General features: G+C 28.8%; 2 protein-coding genes across 2 annotated transcripts; both read right to left on the bottom strand.

The window, feature by feature from the left end:
* Positions 1-951: 951 nt before the first annotated feature.
* On the bottom strand, positions 952-1,817 carry LOC120092613 (uncharacterized). Its single transcript, XM_039050754.2, has 2 exons — positions 1,502-1,817; positions 952-1,101 (listed from the first exon to the last, which is right to left on the bottom strand). The coding sequence occupies exons 1-2, from the start codon at positions 1,722-1,724 to the stop codon at positions 1,073-1,075; spliced, it is 252 nt and encodes an 83-aa protein (XP_038906682.1). The 5' UTR covers positions 1,725-1,817; the 3' UTR covers positions 952-1,072.
* A 1,011-nt stretch (positions 1,818-2,828) lies between these two features.
* Positions 2,829-10,507, bottom strand: CCD7 (carotenoid cleavage dioxygenase 7). Its single transcript, XM_039020213.2, has 7 exons — positions 9,710-10,507; positions 7,523-7,651; positions 6,160-6,291; positions 4,900-5,169; positions 4,562-4,647; positions 3,872-4,186; positions 2,829-3,213 (listed from the first exon to the last, which is right to left on the bottom strand). Exons 1-7 carry the CDS (start codon positions 10,458-10,460, stop codon positions 3,067-3,069), a joined length of 1,830 nt encoding a protein of 609 aa, XP_038876141.2. The 5' UTR covers positions 10,461-10,507; the 3' UTR covers positions 2,829-3,066.
* Between the last annotated feature and the right edge of the window lie 6,728 nt (positions 10,508-17,235).

Here is a 17,235-nt window from a genome sequence, read left to right as displayed (position 1 = left end):
TTACGAACTTTTATACACATACACAATAAAATAATGTACAATTGTTTTGTTAATTTTAGCGGGATAATCGCACAACGGAAAGTACATTTTATAATGTACTAACATTGTGTTATATAAAGAAAGGCCATAATAATATAAGATTTGTTTGATAACGTTTCAACTTCTTTTTTATTTCTATTTTTTATTGTTTAAGAAATTGACTTGTATGATAATTGTTCTCGTTTCTTATTTCTAAAATTTGAAAACGTTCATAAAAATTGAGTCAAATTTGAGTTTGGTTAGTTAATAGACAAGCACGTCCCATTCCCAAAAACAGATTTAATTTAATTTATCTTTATATTATATATTACTTTGGCTATATTTTTTTCTTTTCTATTAAATTTTATATTTATATGTTAATTTAATTTAAATTTTTTTAATATACATGTTTATATGATATTTAAAATTTAAATTTATTATTTTCAATACATTTCAAATTAGTTAGAATTATAATATATAAATTTATTTGTTAAAATATTCATTTAAGTTCACTTTAATATTTTACAACAAACAACATCTAAATAATATAATTAGATTTAAGGCAAATGACTTGAATGTTGCAAATAAAATTTTAACAATACATAAATGATAGACACAATTGTTTGCACTGAAACTTATGTGTATTTGATAATGTAAAAAACAAGAAACAAGAACGTTATCAAACCGGACTAGTTAATAGTAAAATTTTAAGGTTTTTTTTTATTTTGTCTTTTTAGGAAAAGTTTTTTTTTTTAAAAAAAAAAAAAAACTTGCTGAATAATAAATACATTACCGTAAAATTGATTCACAATCCCATTATACCAAATAAAGGAATTTTATAAATTGAAATATTCAAATTACAATATTATAAAAGAAAGAGGAAAAAAGTTGAAAAAGTTAATAAAAAGAAAGAAAAAAAAGGAAAAAGGGAACTTTATCAACTCCTCTCAAACTAGATTATTTTAATATACTAATGAATAATGATGGTAAGAATTCTTGACATAAATCTGATAAATTTTCCCAAGGGCACTTATTTTCTTTTATCCTCCATTACTCAATGTGCTGGCTTGATGTGGAGCTTATCTGCAAAACAAATACAACAAATTTCAAGTTTTCCATTAAGAATACAATCCTTTTATCATCGGTTAAATCATTTATTGACCCTAAAATTTAAATTTATGAGTGAAAAATAAATTTAATATTATATCAACACTTTAATAAATTTTTCTTTTACTCACGAAAGACCGAATAACTAAAAACTATATTAATTGGAGAGGAAATAACCATTCTGAGGTTTGAATTTAAGAACACTTATTCTAATACCATTTTAAATAATAGATTGACCGAAATTTTTTTTGTACAAGTCTCACGAGTGAAAATGAATATTAATAAGAGAGGAAAATGATATTACAGTATTCGAACACAAAATTCTGATTGACCTAAACATTTAAGCTGTTAAAGTTATAAGGAAATGAAAGAGTACCAGCAGTTTCTTTTTCATCACAATCTTCATCACATTTAACTTCACAAAAACTTTGGCCATTGCCCTTTTCAAGACATTCTTTCTCACAAGTTTCATAGCAAGACTTGTATTTGGCATCAAATTTAGCCTCATATTTGGCCACCTCTTCATTGGCAGTGGTAAATTGCAAAGCAGCCATCACCACAATGCACATAAGAAACACTGCAATCATTTTTTTGGCCATTTTCTCTCTAATTTTCCTTTTTTTTTTTTTTTCTTCTTTTCTTGCTTTGAATTATGCCTTTTTTCAGTGCTTTCTTTAGTGGATGAATAATATCCCTTTTTATAGTATTCTAGTATGGCTAAATTTAGACGTAACTCAAAAATAGATTCTCTCTTACAAACTTAGATCCATATTAATAGAACAAACAATAAATGGTTGGCCATTCATGTGCAACAAAATTAATAGTACATGTGGTGAACTAGCAATAGGAAATTCATACCACTAAAATAAGTTTCCCTACACTAATTCTATCAAATGAAATGTAATTTTCATAATTAAAAAAAAAAACGAAACTGTGGATTAGTAGGTGAATCAAAACATATACACATTCTTAATATCCTCATCATATCCCTCTCCCCATCAATATATTCAAGAGAAGCGGGGAGTACGATCAAAAGAGCGAAGAGAGGGCTAGATAGAAATCCTCGTAAAGAATAAGCATTACATAAAAGCAAAAAAATTAAGAGCAATGGAGGAGGGGCTATAATCTTTAAAAAGCTTTGATCAGTATGTCAGCAATCCATTATAGTGAAAATATTCTCTCAAAGTTCAGCAACACTATCAAATGAAATGTATCGATTTAAGTTTATACAAAAGTTAATTAGATGGACAATAGTTTCATCTCAAAATCAATTGGTTATAGAAGTAGTGGTTTGTGTATCATTCTAATGTGGAATTTTTAACATGTTCCCTCAAGATATATTGCATTTTCTTTGAATTCACCACTATCAGGCAAGATCTGAAAAACTATATTAGAAAAACGAGAGGACTCAATATAGAGATTGTGAGGTGTGTCCATCTAAAAATTAAACTAATCGATTGTGAGAGGAGTTGTCTATTTATATTATAGAGATTGTGAGACGTGTCTTTTCATTCTAATGTGAAATCCTCAATAAAAATAGTATTTTATTATTCAATGTCCAAAAAAAAAGGCATAATGAAAAATAGTTCCTAGTGGTGAAATATATCTTGCCCTAGCATGTATAATTTCATACAACTCTCGATTTGCACTAACAAATTAGTTCTAATGAAATGAACTTAATTTTAATATGATTCACGTCCATATAACATAGAAGACATATAAATTTATTACCAAAAAAAATACATTATGTTTTCAAGAAAACAAAAAGTAAAAACAACATTATGTATGTAAATACTTGAATACTAGTGTTTAAGAACTCAATCAGGATATCTTTTTCGTTGAATTGCAATTAACTAACAACTTCAGTATGTGCATCCGAATATCTCAAAAAATATTTTATTTTTTAGATTTTTTAGTCGACGAATATGAATATTTGTCCTTTTATGCATTAGCAGCCCAAAAACCATGAAAACCAAGAGGGAAATTAAGATGCTTTGGGACCTCAAGTCTTGCTACAATTCCATCAGCTTCTCCAAATCTTTGGGCCTCCAAAATAATAAGATAGCATCTTTGTATTGATACTGCATACTGTATTTAAACAGTTGAAATCCTTTACTCAAATATTCTCATTTTGTTACTTCATTAACAAATAGTATTTTGAAGGGTATGGTTGGAATTCGGAAATATAATTTCTAGCATGTGTAAACAAATTATTCAATGAGGTTGTCACAAAATGTAGCTACCTTATGATAAATATCATTGGATGTGAATACCAAAATCTATATATTTCTAAGAAGCGCTAAGGTTTAGTTTGAGAGTGACTTTGGGATGGTCTAAACTCAATAGCATATTATAATCTTTAATTCTTAAAAAATATAGGTCAAAAAGTGTAAATTTTGAAACCTGGAGACCAAATTGAAACAGAATTCAAATCTCAAGGGTAATATTGTAGCATTTTAAAACCTAAGGACTAAATTGAAATAAAATTTAAAATTCAAGGACTAAAAATATAACATTTTGAAATTTAGAGATCAAATGAAAATTAAATTTAAAATCCAGGACAAAAAGCTATTTTTTCCTTTAAAAAAAATTATAGAGTACTTTGTCTCTGCTTTGCTTACTAAATATTTTTTAGGTCATTTAGTTTCCATTTCTTTAAATACTTCTTCCATTGAACATATTCTGAATTAATAATAAAAACACACAAAACACTAAAAAGAGAGAGATGGTTTATAAGTTTGCTAACCTCAACAACAAGAAGATATCCATCATCTTCTTCATTTCCTTTGGGAACAAAAACCGGTTCTCCGACGAATCTTCGATTACCAGCAGACCATGTTCGGACGGTGTTCATTACCATGTCGAGCTTCACGATCATATCGAATGGAAACGACGGTAGCGATCGCCGATAACCGGAGGAAGTTGCAGCATATAAGTAATTGTGTTTTAGCCCTGAGAATTTAGGGTTTATCACGGGAAAATCTGAGGATTTTGTCCATTGGTTCAATGGCTCCACACTGCACTTTTCACACTTCTCATTCTTATTTAAACTGATGGATATCTGCAAATGGTTAATTTTGAATGTGTTTCTCATTAGCTTTTCTTCATTAAAATTGTATTCAAACTTTTGAAATCAAGTAGGTGTAATTATAATTTTAGTATAATTTATTTTCACATTAAAAAAAAAATAACAGCTAAGTTTTTTACTATAAATTTCAACTTTTATGATTTTTTTTTTAGTCAATATATAATTGTTTTACCCATTGAATTAGGTCCGATTGATAATTAGAACAACATGTTTTTACCAATTGTTTTCTTGCCCATTTTTTTAAAATTTGGTCAAACATTTCTATCAAAAAAAGGGGGAAAAGATACCCTTATCATTGATTTTTTTGGTTTAATTAAATACACTAATGGAAAGAAATTTAAAAGTTACCTTAACTAGGCGAGGCAATAACTCACTTTTGGATTCATTCAAATTCATAATGGAAGGATCTAGTTTTCCAGTCTGCCAATTGTAACCTAGCAGAATACAGTATTAGAGTTCATGGAGCTCAAACAAGTATTATTCATTCAAAAACTCAAAATCAAAATCCAACCCAAGAAGAATGAATTCAACGAGACACTATTTTAAAAAAGAATGTTAAAGATCCCACGTCAAAAAGTACATATAGTCGTTACTCTTTACTAATAGGTTTTTTCAGATGAAACATAATAGTTATCTAATAAACGACTCGAAAGAAGGGTGAGGGCATGAAAGGGAAAAGGACTTACCAAACAAATTTTTAAAATTGAACCATTGATAGGAGCAAGCAGAGGCATGAATTTGGAAGTCCAAGTTGCCATCTTCATGAATAACTTCAAAGGCATTGCCAACGTGTAGCAGCCAAAGCCTTGAAGGAACTTCAACAACAGCCTTTCTCAAATTTCTGTTTGAATCTTCACCAAATCTTGGAATCAAATAAATTGGAGAAGTGGGTTTGCTTGTGTTTACACTTAATGCTGATATCATTGGAGATATCCCACTAACAGCACCCATTGCACCTTCAATTTATGTGGTTTTGGGTTCTAATTAATTTCAGTCAATAATTAATGGAAATATATTTTTTACAAAATATAGAAAAATTATAGAAATATCAATAGTAGATACTGATAGACACTGATAGAAGTCCATCAGTATCTATCAGCGTCTATCATTGATAGTTCTAAAATTTTGCTATATCATGTAAATCTTTTCAACAATTTTACCATTTGAAATAATTTCCTTTTATTAAATTAATTTTTTGTCATTTATATCTAAAATTGAGAAAATTAGAAGAAGGTTTCTAGGTAAAACTAATCAATTGCCAGATAGATAACTATTTTAGCCCTATTTGATAACCATTTGCTTTTTAATTTTTTTTGTTTTTGAAAAGTACAATTTTTTTAATTGTCGAAATATATAACCAAATTATATTTCTAAAACAATAAGAAATGTTTTTAGAAAAATAGTTTTCAAAATTTGACTTCATTGTTAAAATACTCATAAGAATAAACATAGATAACAAAACAAAGAAACTAATAGATAAAAGTATTATTTATAAGCTTAATTTTTTTTTAAAAAAAAATTAAATGGTTAACCAGCAGAGCAATTATGTTTTTTATTTCTTTTATTAAAAAATTAAGTTTATAAACATTATCTCTATGGGTTCTTGCTACTTTTTAAAAATATGATTTTATTTTTAAATTTAAATGTGTATTGTTAGAGAAGGTGAGACGTATACCAAAATTGATTTGTGAAAAAACAAATATAATTTTAAATAATAGAAAATTGAAAACAAAATGATTATCAATGTAAGGTCGTTTTAGAGTTTTTAAAATTAGAAAAGAATTGTGCATATATATTTTAGGTATAAAATATTTAATAAGTAATTTAAAAAAAAAAATTGCAAACGGTTTGCTGTGGAGATCTAGATCAAAATTATATTTTAATAAAAATTAATAAACAATAATTTACTATTATATTATTAAAACAATAAACAAAACAAAACATACCTATGACATCGAGCTTGATTCGGTTAGCAAAGAGGATGTAATGAGTATCAGTAAAAGCCCAATCATGGATCATCAAGTGATCATCAATAACCAAATCTTTTTTCTGTAATAACTTGAAATTGCTGTCAAATTCTGCAAATTAAATAAAATTGTGGGAATATGCAAGTAATGAAAGCAAGTTTCATTTTTTCTTTTTACAACATATGACAAGATTCGAAAAGTAGAAGGATAAGTAGATACATTAGGATATCTTAACTAAGTTGACACATCTCTAGTACTCTCATCACATCCGACACTAAAATATGCTATGTGTTATCACAAATGTAATGTACAATGGATAGCTGGACTAGAGAGAAGCTCAATGTTGATAGTACAATAGAGATAGGCTTTTTTCTAGTCTTTTTTGTTGCTTTCAATATGGTTTTTGTTTTGTTGAACTTAGCTCTTTGTACCACTCACGAACTCTCCAGTACTCTTTGATTTTGTATGAAAGCTTTTTTGGAATATGATGAGAGTACTAAGAATGTGCCAACCTAATCGAGATATTCAAGTAGATCTCTATGTTTCTTGTTAAAAGAGTACAATAGGGACATGCAAGAAGAAATGTATCGAATTTGGAGATAGTAGAAGCTTTGTAATTACAAAAGAGGAAAGGTTTAGTACACCACATAGCAGTCAAATAAATTATAACTACCCAGAGATAAGTTGTCAGTTTGGTAAATAACCATTTCACTTTTAGTGTTTGGATTTTGGAATTTAAATTTATAAATACTTCTCTTATTTGTACTTTTCTTTGTCCAATTAGTTATCAACTTTCTAACAAATACATGTGTATATATAATTGTTTTACATGATAAAACTATTATAAATGTTTACAAATATATCAAAATGTCACTATTTATCAGTGATAGACCGCAATAGATATCAATCGTTGACACTGATAGATGTGATAGATGTCTATCGTGGTCTTTCACCGATAGATAGTAACATTAATTTTGCTATATTTGTAAATAAGTTAGTTGATTTTCCTTTATTTGAAAACAACCTTATATCTATACTAATAATTCAAATGTTTATTTATAAAAGGTAAAAATATAACAAGAAAATTGGAAGACATCAGGCATAAATTTCAAAATAGAAAAGTAAAAAAGGAAAATTGTATTATCAACCATCATGTATTGGCCTAAGAGTAAATAAAGGACATGACCTTGATAAAAGACTAAAAGATCGATTAGACAAGTTTCTTCATCTAAAAATGTCAAAATTCATAAATGTAAGTAAAAAGAAAAATATAAGAGAAATTTAAACAGAAAAATAAAAAAGAATAGAGAAATATGTTGATAAATGAATGAATAATAATTACCATAAAATGTGAAATGGCTAGTTGGTAGAAGCATATCTTCAGCATTGCATGACATAATGAGAAGTCTATTCCTTTGAGCATCAAGCTTGTAATGAGACAACAATCTCTTTGGTGGCATCTTGAATACTCCTGTGCCCATTATTATTCCTCCCATCATTTTTTATATTCATTACCCACCTTCTAATTTCTTTTTTAATTACTTTTAATATATTATTATTATTCAATTTGCAATTGCCAACTCCACCATATTTATTTTCATTTTTTAATATTCAAACCAATGATTATGTGTATATATATTTTTATATGTCGAATATTATTGTTACTTACTGTGGTGTCGGCATTTGTTTGCTATTTTGCAAAATTCCAACGTCATTTTAATAATGTTTTATTCCTCAATTTTGGTGGAACACTCAATTAGTAAAGACACATGTTCTCGATCAATAAATTAAAATTTTGAATCTCAACGCTACTGTATGTTGTCGAAGTAAAAAGAAAGAAAAAGAAGAATTCTTTCGGTTATTATTTTGATCAGCTAAATTTTGAAGTTTTTATCTATTTAATTCATGAACACATTTAAAAAAAAAAATAAAAAATAAAAAAAGTCTCAATTTTGGAATTTCTTTAGAACTCATGGACTCATTGAAAATCAATTAATTTTTATAAATTTTAAATTTGTTGATGCACTTAGATACAAAATTTAAAAACTTATAGAAACTTTTAAAAGTTCAAAAATTAATGTGATACAAACACTCATTGATATTTATATGTGTTAACGATTAAACTAATTTTTAATCCATATGTTCGAACGTTTTAGGTTGGATATGTAGAATATTTTTAAAAAACCAAAACAATAAATCGGTTGTTTAGCTTTGGGTTTATTTCTAATCAATTTTGACTCTTGTCTTTTGACTTTGTTTCTAGTTTTATGTAAAATTTAGAAGGTTAAAAATCATTTTAGTCCCTTAATTTTTATAGAAATAGTAATTTAGTTCTTAAACTTTGGTTTGTAACAATTTAGTCTCTATATTTTTAATTTTGTAATAATTTAGTCTCTAAACCTTATTATGTAAATAATTTAATCCTTATATTTTAAATTTTGTAACAATTTAGTCGCCATCAAAGAAATTAGTGTGAGGATTTAATGGTATTTCTTACATAAATAAACTAATAAACTAATTAGAGGCTCGATATTTTTATAATATACAAAGTCTATATAATAAAATAATAAAAATTGATATCAAATTTTGATAAATTTTATTATGTTATAGACTAACTGTTACAAATTTAAAATAAGAACTAAATTGTTATGTACTAAAATTCAGGAACTAAATTGTTAAAAAATTAAGTACAAACATAAATCGTTACAAATCAAAGTTCAGAAACTAAATTGTTACTTTTACGAAAGTTTAGGGACCAAAAGTGTTTTTTAACTCATTTTAAAAACTTAAATAGAATATGAAAATAATGATGGACTAAAAGAAGAAATAAATAAATAAGGCTTTGAATATATATATTTATGGAGAATGAACTTTAAATATATGTTTTTATCTTGAATATTTGAATGTTTTCTTTAATGTAGTCTCCACATTTTTTATTAAAAAAAATATATATATATCATTTCTCTCTCTATTGTATCGAATTTTTATCATTATATTTTTATTACCACGAAAGATCAAAATGACTTTCCTTCAGAAAATTGTTACCTGTTTTATGAGAAAAGATTATTGCCTATTTTAATTTGATTAAATAAACATGACTTTCCCCCATAAAATTTATAACATATTTTTGTGTTTGAGAATAACTTTGAAATCATTTTAAAATTATCATAATCATTTTTATGTAATTTTTTAAACATGTTTTTAATAACTTAAATTGAATTTAATATTTCATCCTTATACTTTTAAATACAATTTTTTTATAATCAAATTTAATTTTGAAGGAATGAAAACATAATTTAGAGTTTTTAAAATCATGACATTTTCGAAATCACTCTAAAATATATTTTTAATTATTTAAAATTAATTAATATTAAATATTAAATTAATCCTGAAAAAGTATTTTAAAGTGATTTTTATATGATAATAATGACTTTTAACTCTTTGAAATCATTAACAAATATGCCACATAAAATTAAATTTTTAAAAAAAATAGAAAAAGAAATAAAATTATTAAAACTAATAAACCAACCGTAGAGCACAGGCTTCAAAAGCTCCGCAGCAAAGCGCCAAAACCCAGCACCGTAAGGTCCGCCGTGGGACGGCGAATCACAATCACAGCCACCGTGAACAGCAGAAAACTTGCCAACCGTATCCAAATTCTCCGGCCGAATTTCGTACGGATCGCCGCCCTCCCAGAGGCAGAGCAGGCGGCCGCCCCACCGCAGCACACTCGTATTAGCCACATTTTTCATCACTTTTGTATTCCCCAATTTCTTCCCTCCCTTCAAAACCGAGAACGGCCCTCTATGCGTAAACCGCCACGTGTCGGTCACCAGATCATGCTCCTCCATTTTCGCCTCCGTTTTCACGTACTTCGCCATGAAAACCACCTCCTTCTTCTTCCTCTCGAAAACAAACGCTCTTAAATACCCATGGCCGTCGAGTGGATGCACTGTGGAGCCATGGTCGTCGGAGAACATGCCCGGTCCCGCCAGGTAGTACGTGCCGGAGGGGAAATCGGGGGGTATGGCGCCGTCGACTAGGCGGAGGACGGTGGGGTCTGTCGTCTCAGTCCGCTGGGAGACGAAGAGGAATTGGTAGTCCCAGAAGGCTGCGATGGAATCGTCGTCGTTGATCGATATGCGGGTGGTGTTTGGAGTGGGAATCGATATGGCTTTGGGAATTAGAGAAGATGGAAATCGGATAACGGTCACCGGAGGAAGTTTGATCGGCGATGGAAATTGGAGGGGAAGAGATGGAGTGAGTGAATTGGTCTTCATCTCTTAGAAAAGCTTAATTTGTTTGATTGACGTTGAAACGGTGATTTCCAATTTATATACACAAAAGGTTTGAAGAAAACGACAATCATGTCCGAAGAATTATTTAATGAGACCATTACACTTTAACTAATAATTTTGTGTAATAGGACGTGTATTAGAAAAAAAAAAAAAAAAAAAAAAAAAGTTAATTCATTTTTCTTTTCTACGGTACAACAACTTAACATAACTTGAGTCGAGTAAGATATATGTAGTCTACCTAGTGTGTATCCTAATATCCAATCATAATTTACCATAGACAAAATCTCTTATTATTTATTTTTTAAAATATTTTAATTTTTTTTTTTTAGTGATGGAAGTAAAATACATAAAGACGATGCACCTAAATATAGGCAATGATTAGATTGTGTATCCAAGATTATACCTAATCTCATGCATCTTATTTTTCTTATCGAATAAAAAAATAAAAATATTTCAATTAAAAAAATTGTCACATAGCTTCACAAGATGGATGTAGCCATACTCAAGTCTTTTTTCCAAAGTATTACTAGAACAACTTAGCTCATTATTTTTTTTAAAAAAATTAACTAAATTTCAAAACTACCAATTGAACCATGAAATTAACCCATCCTAATTTGTATACACAAGGGTTTGGAAGAAAATGACAATTTCATGTTCGAGAAATTATTGAATGAAGCGGTCACAATTTGACTAATTTTGTATTGTGACTTGTATGAGGGAAAAATAGTAAAAATATCTCAAACTTATATACTTTAGTGATTCATAGATGCAGCTTTTAACTTCAATTCTTTTTTATTTTCTACAATAGAGCAACTTAACTTAACTTAAGTCGAGTTAAGTGCATCGATTGTACCTATCTTTATGCATCCCACCGTCCAATCATAATTTGTCATGTGGCAAATTCACTTCTTTATTTCTTTTAAGAATATTTTATTTCTTTATTAGTGTGAATGATGAGAGTAAAATGCATAAATATGGGTGCATCTTAGAATGCACCGAGATATGGACAATGATTAGATGTGTACTCTAGGTTGTATCTAATCCCATGCATCCTATTTTCCTTACCTAAAGAAATAAAAATAATTCAATAAAAAGAATTTGTCACGTGACTTCACACAGATGAATATAACTCATACTACACTACTGTTTTTCCAAGTCTTACCCTTTCTATAATAGGGCAACTTAACTTGAATTGAGTTTTGTTGAAAATTAATTTGTGTTGGATTATGTTCCATTTTTAAAAAAATTTAATTGAATTCCTTCCATCTGATTTCTAAACTACCCAATTGAACCATGAAATTAACCCACCCTAATATATAATCTTGAATTTTATAAATAAGGATCAAAGTTTATATTTCTAACTCAAATTAATTTAAAAGCTAAATCCAAATTGCTTGAATTAGGTTTGCCAATCGAAATTTTGGACAATCGATTTTTAACGACCAGCATCCTTAATCAAAGGTTAATTTGATCAGCACTACCCGATTCTAGTTTGAATTTTGTTTAAAATTGAATAATCAAACCAACTCGATCAATTTAATTTTTATAGAATAGTTTGATTGAGTTTATAAATCTTAAAAAACGATTATTTAGACTTAATTTGGTAATGATTCAATTTTTAAAAATTAGGTACTTAAAAACAATCTTTCCACCTCTAGATTTCTTTTCCTTTGTTATTTACTTCCCATCAAAATATTTTTGAAAAACCAAGCTTTTCATTATGGGTATATTTGGACTAGAGGACATAATCAACTTTGTATGAGTTTGTAGATTTCTATATCAAGAAAATGACGACACTCGATGTGAAAACCACACCTCAAGACCCAATTGGGTTTTGAAAAAGAAGAGATGTTGGGTCAAAGGCCAAACTAACTTGCTCGACCTTGATCTTGGCCGAAACTCTTCTTTTATTGAACGGATCGTATTAAATGCATTCTCCAACACATTTGGGCCAAGGAAAGAGAAGAAAGTTGGGCCTAAATGACATGCTTGGTTTTGATCTGATCAAGCCCCCCATGTGATGAATGAGGCATGCCAAATGCATGCCCAACCTATTTGGCCCAAGGATAAAGCTAATCTAACTTCGAAACTCTAATCTAGACGTCTTAAATTGAAAATTTATAAAATACATCATTATGACTTTAGAATAAGTAAGTTCATTCTCATGCTTGAAACTCTTGCTACAATCAAAAGCCTCTTACTGATTTAGACATTAGAAGCCTTGTGACCAAATACCGTACTGATGCTCAAATTTTTCTCGTATCTTCTTCAAATTATAAATTCATAATTACTATGACATAGAGGTTATGTGAGTTTTTTTTTTATTCAAATTTTAGTATCAACCGTTTTCGAAAACTAAAAGCCAAAAGTTCAAATAACGGAGATATAGTTTTATAGAAATTTATAACCATAGGAATTGAGAGGCTTTGAAGATAAGAAAAACAACCCATGAATATGAAATGGGGAAGGGGTTGAATATTATGTGTTAATTACGGATTTGCCACTGGTTTTGGCAGTATATGGGGTTTGGGTGGAAGAGACAAGGAGTGAACCCACGGGGAGGGCATTATATGGTTTGTAGAGCTAATGGCGGACACCATATTTTGGGGATTTATATGGTGAGATTATTATTATTATTATTATTATTATTATTATAACAAAATGTGATAAAACACTGATAGATATCTTGTCACTCTATATTGTAATATTTGAAAATATTTTCTAACAATTTTACTATTTAAAATAATTACCCTTCTTCTTATTATTATGTTATGACCATCATAAGAAAGTAATAGGTTCATTCCGATGTTTTAAGGTTCTTCTAAGTATTTTTTTTGAGTAATATGCTATATTTAAAGAGATTAGTTTGACCACTATATATGTTTTGTGTTTTTCTTTTTTTAATTACAAATTGGAGGTGAGAGATTTAAACCAGTAACTTTTTAATTCTCAACACATACAAATATCATGAGCTAAACTTTTGTTGGTCTCTATATATGTTTGTATTTATAATTAAAATTCAAAGTTGTCGATAAAAATGATTTGCAAAGTATTCTTTGTCCTTTTAAGCGCTTGATGGCTCAAAGACATTTTGAAATACTTTAGAAATTTGTATGAATGTAGTTTATTGTTGAGCATTTGTATGCTTAATTTACTAAGGTACTTATAATTGAAAATTCAAATCACTCTCAAATACACTTTAATGTGATTATTCTTTTCTCGTGATTTTTACTAAATATTCTGATCTACCACTTACAAATCTATTCATCTAAAAATTAACACTTAGAGACGTGATGCAACTCAACTCAACGTTTGATGTCTGGTTGAGATTAAATCAACAATCAAGTTTGATAATTAATGGTGAAAACTTGGATCATAGGGGAGACTTAGAGAGAAAATAATAGTACAGGGCATTATCAAGTTGGTGTGTTTGATGAAACATGAAATTAAGTTATTGCTTATAGGGATGGTCTATATTGCTTATTGGGTCGATGTACTCTATGCTAATGAATTCATCCACCAAGTAAAAAGGCTATAGTTGGACCTAAGATATTACTTATATGAAAACAAAACTAAGATGTGTATTATTCTCTATTATATCTATTTTTGTATATCTCATTTAATTATTCATAATTTGTCAGAATACAAACTCAAGTATTTTAAATTATTATCTTTATGATTAGATTGGGGTGGCAAATATGGGTGCACCTTGGGATGACCCCAAATATATTGCTCTTATGAAAATGTAATTAATATATTTTATTGAAATCTAAAAAGTTAGTAACCTCAGCTACCATGAATAATAACTCAGTTGATATATAAAGTTTTGTAAGCTCGACTAGAAGGTTAGAAATTCAATTCTCCCACCAACATATTATTATTGGGGGAGTATGATGTACATAAAAAATGAATAACTAACACTAACAAATTGATTGCACATTAACTGGATACAAAAATATTATAGGGTAAATATATAGATATTGTATCCCGCGAACACTTTTTCAAACTAAAAAAAAACCTTCATGGAATAACACATATTATACATTGAAATAACCAAAAACTCAAAAACTATTAGAAATTCAATAGGCAGTTGAGGCACTTTTACAAAGCGTTGTCGTGAATAGTACAATTCTTCGATCTACACATGTTGCAAACAAATTGTAGCGCAATCTTCATGGGATACAATGATTAATTTAAGTTGAACAACAACCATTGAACCACTCCGTTCTAAAAGAACTCTTGAATATTTGCTCTCAATTCAACTGATCAAATAAAAAAGAAAGAAAAATAGGTGAGAAGAACATTTCAAATTAAAATGGAATAATCGAAGTGAGAAAACAAATTAATTTATAGGCTAACTGTCACACCCCCCTCCCAGATCACCTCTTTAACCTGAAAAAAGGTGTGAAAACAGTATATGTCAACCCTCTTATGACACCTACTACCCAATTAACTCTTGAAACCTGTCTCCATGGCATATATTGTACCTGATATACAATTAATATACATACACTCATCCAAATTCTCCAACATACAACTGCAGCTAACACAAATGCACACACCATATATATATACAAGCCAGAACAATTTACGTAAGTCTATACAACAGTGGTTTCAACTAGGGTTCTACTCTTACCCCCTAATATGTACATGATGGTCTATTATTTAGACAAAATATGATGGGTCACCTAAGCTTCTTCTGTTTCTCTTCAAACTTTGAGTTTTATGGCAGACTGCTAAATTAGCTAGGCTCCGAGAATTGACCGCTAATTGAGAGAAAAAGAAAACATTTGGAAAAGGTGAACTAACTATGCCCAGTGCGTGACTTCTTTTTAAAACTTACATACATTAAAAATATGATATAAAAACATATTTATTGAATAAAATATGCATCTTTACGTCTTAGGGTTAAAAACAGTTTCAAGCTATAAAAGAATATAAATCTTTGTAAGTACTTTCAAAACCCTGAAAAACTCAAACATCATCAAACTATTTGAAAATCATCATCCTCTTGCCTTAATTGAAAGAGAGCCTTTTTGCTCGATCGTTCAATGTCGATAACGTTAGCTGATGTAGAGTAATCTCAATACAATTAGCTTCGATAATATTGTTCCTATGTGCACGTAGATATGCCTCAAAGGCTAGTAGTAGTATGTCTACCCTCGATACAGTCATCCCTTAAATATCAAAGAACTTATATACTTTCATCACCTTCAGTATTTGATTTTCTCAATATAAAATTTGGAAACATGGTTTAAATTTAAAACTCATCGTACTAAACATTATAGGATCGGTATGATTACCCTAGATAGGGGTGAATAGGGTTTAATAAAAGTAATTAAAATTTTTTCCTAATGTGAGCCCAAATAAACAAATTAACAATTTTTTTTACTAATAAGTAATTTAAACAATAAATTCATGCAAATAAATTCAACCTAAAGCAATCAAGAAGTTAATAATGTTGTGGTGTATGCCCTAAAGCCTCGTAGTTTTATGTTAGTTGAATCAATGGTTGATTAATTTATATTACTTGTGCAATAATCTATTAACCTAATATTCAGGGTTATCTGATGTAACTTAAACATGTATGTGAAGACATGCAGGTGGATCATGTTTAAGTGATAACCTAAATGGTTTATAGCATATAAATAAGATTTGGTGTCTTATCCTGGTAATACTACTAATACATCCTGCTTTATAGTTGTTACAATTATTGTAAAGTGATACAACTGATCTGATCCTAATCATTCTTATGGAAACATGTGAATGAGGGTATCTTATAGAAAAGAGTTTATATAAAGACTAGACCACGAAATGTTAAGTTCTTCTTTATAATGTTGTTGCCAGAAGAGGCTTACATTTCACCAGGATGACCATAAGTGACTTGACCTTAATCTTGAGTGAGTTATGAACTCCTACCTATGAAGCGATCCTTTACTTTGTATGGGTGAGAGTGGTCAGATTCGTCGACTCAATAAGCTTACCATTTTAGAGATTCGTCTAATTTGGGAGCTGGGAACACAACTACACAAGAAAGAATTCACTTTTTCCCTATAGTTAGAGTAAAAAGATAAATTGCTACCTTAAGGGTTGATTTCAAGGCTACAATGAGGCACCTTACCCTCTCCTAGCCCAAGAGGTGTTTGGTCATAGTTGGACTATGACTAATTGTTTATTAGAGAGATCAGTGATATTTAAAGAGTTAGATGTAACTAAAGGGGTAAAACGGTAATTTGACCCAACTGTACTTACGAGCGGTTTGTGAAGGGTCAACGCAGTTTTGATTGATTATATTCAATGGACACAGAAATATATCTATAGTGCGAAGAGTTCAGTTGTTGGTCTTTAATGAAGTGACCAACAATTAATGAATGTTGATTAATTTGATTGAAAAGGTTTAACCAATTAATTTCGTATCATTGGAGCTTCAATCTAATGGTCCATAAGGTCCCCTCATTAGCTCAATGAGGACTTATGGGAATCAAATTAATTTTGGTGTGATTTGAATAGTTCAAATTAATTAAAGAGAATTAATTGTATAAGATACAGTTAAATAATGTATATTGATACATTATATAATATAATATATGTTGATACATTTTTATGAGAGAAATAAATATTTGAATATGATTCAAATATTATTTATATGAATATGATGCATATAAAAGCTAGATGTTAAAATTTAACATGAATATGATTCATATTAAATTTAAATATAATTTTATGAGAGAAATAAATATTTGAATATGATTCAAAT

The sequence above is a fragment of the Benincasa hispida genome, chromosome 12, assembly GCF_027475165.1.
Source record: "Benincasa hispida cultivar pf3 chromosome 12, pf3_genome.v1.1, whole genome shotgun sequence".
Taxonomy (NCBI): Eukaryota; Viridiplantae; Streptophyta; class Magnoliopsida; order Cucurbitales; family Cucurbitaceae; genus Benincasa; species Benincasa hispida.
Note: the sequence above shows the minus strand (reverse complement) of the source record. Positions and strands in the feature narration are given on the sequence as shown.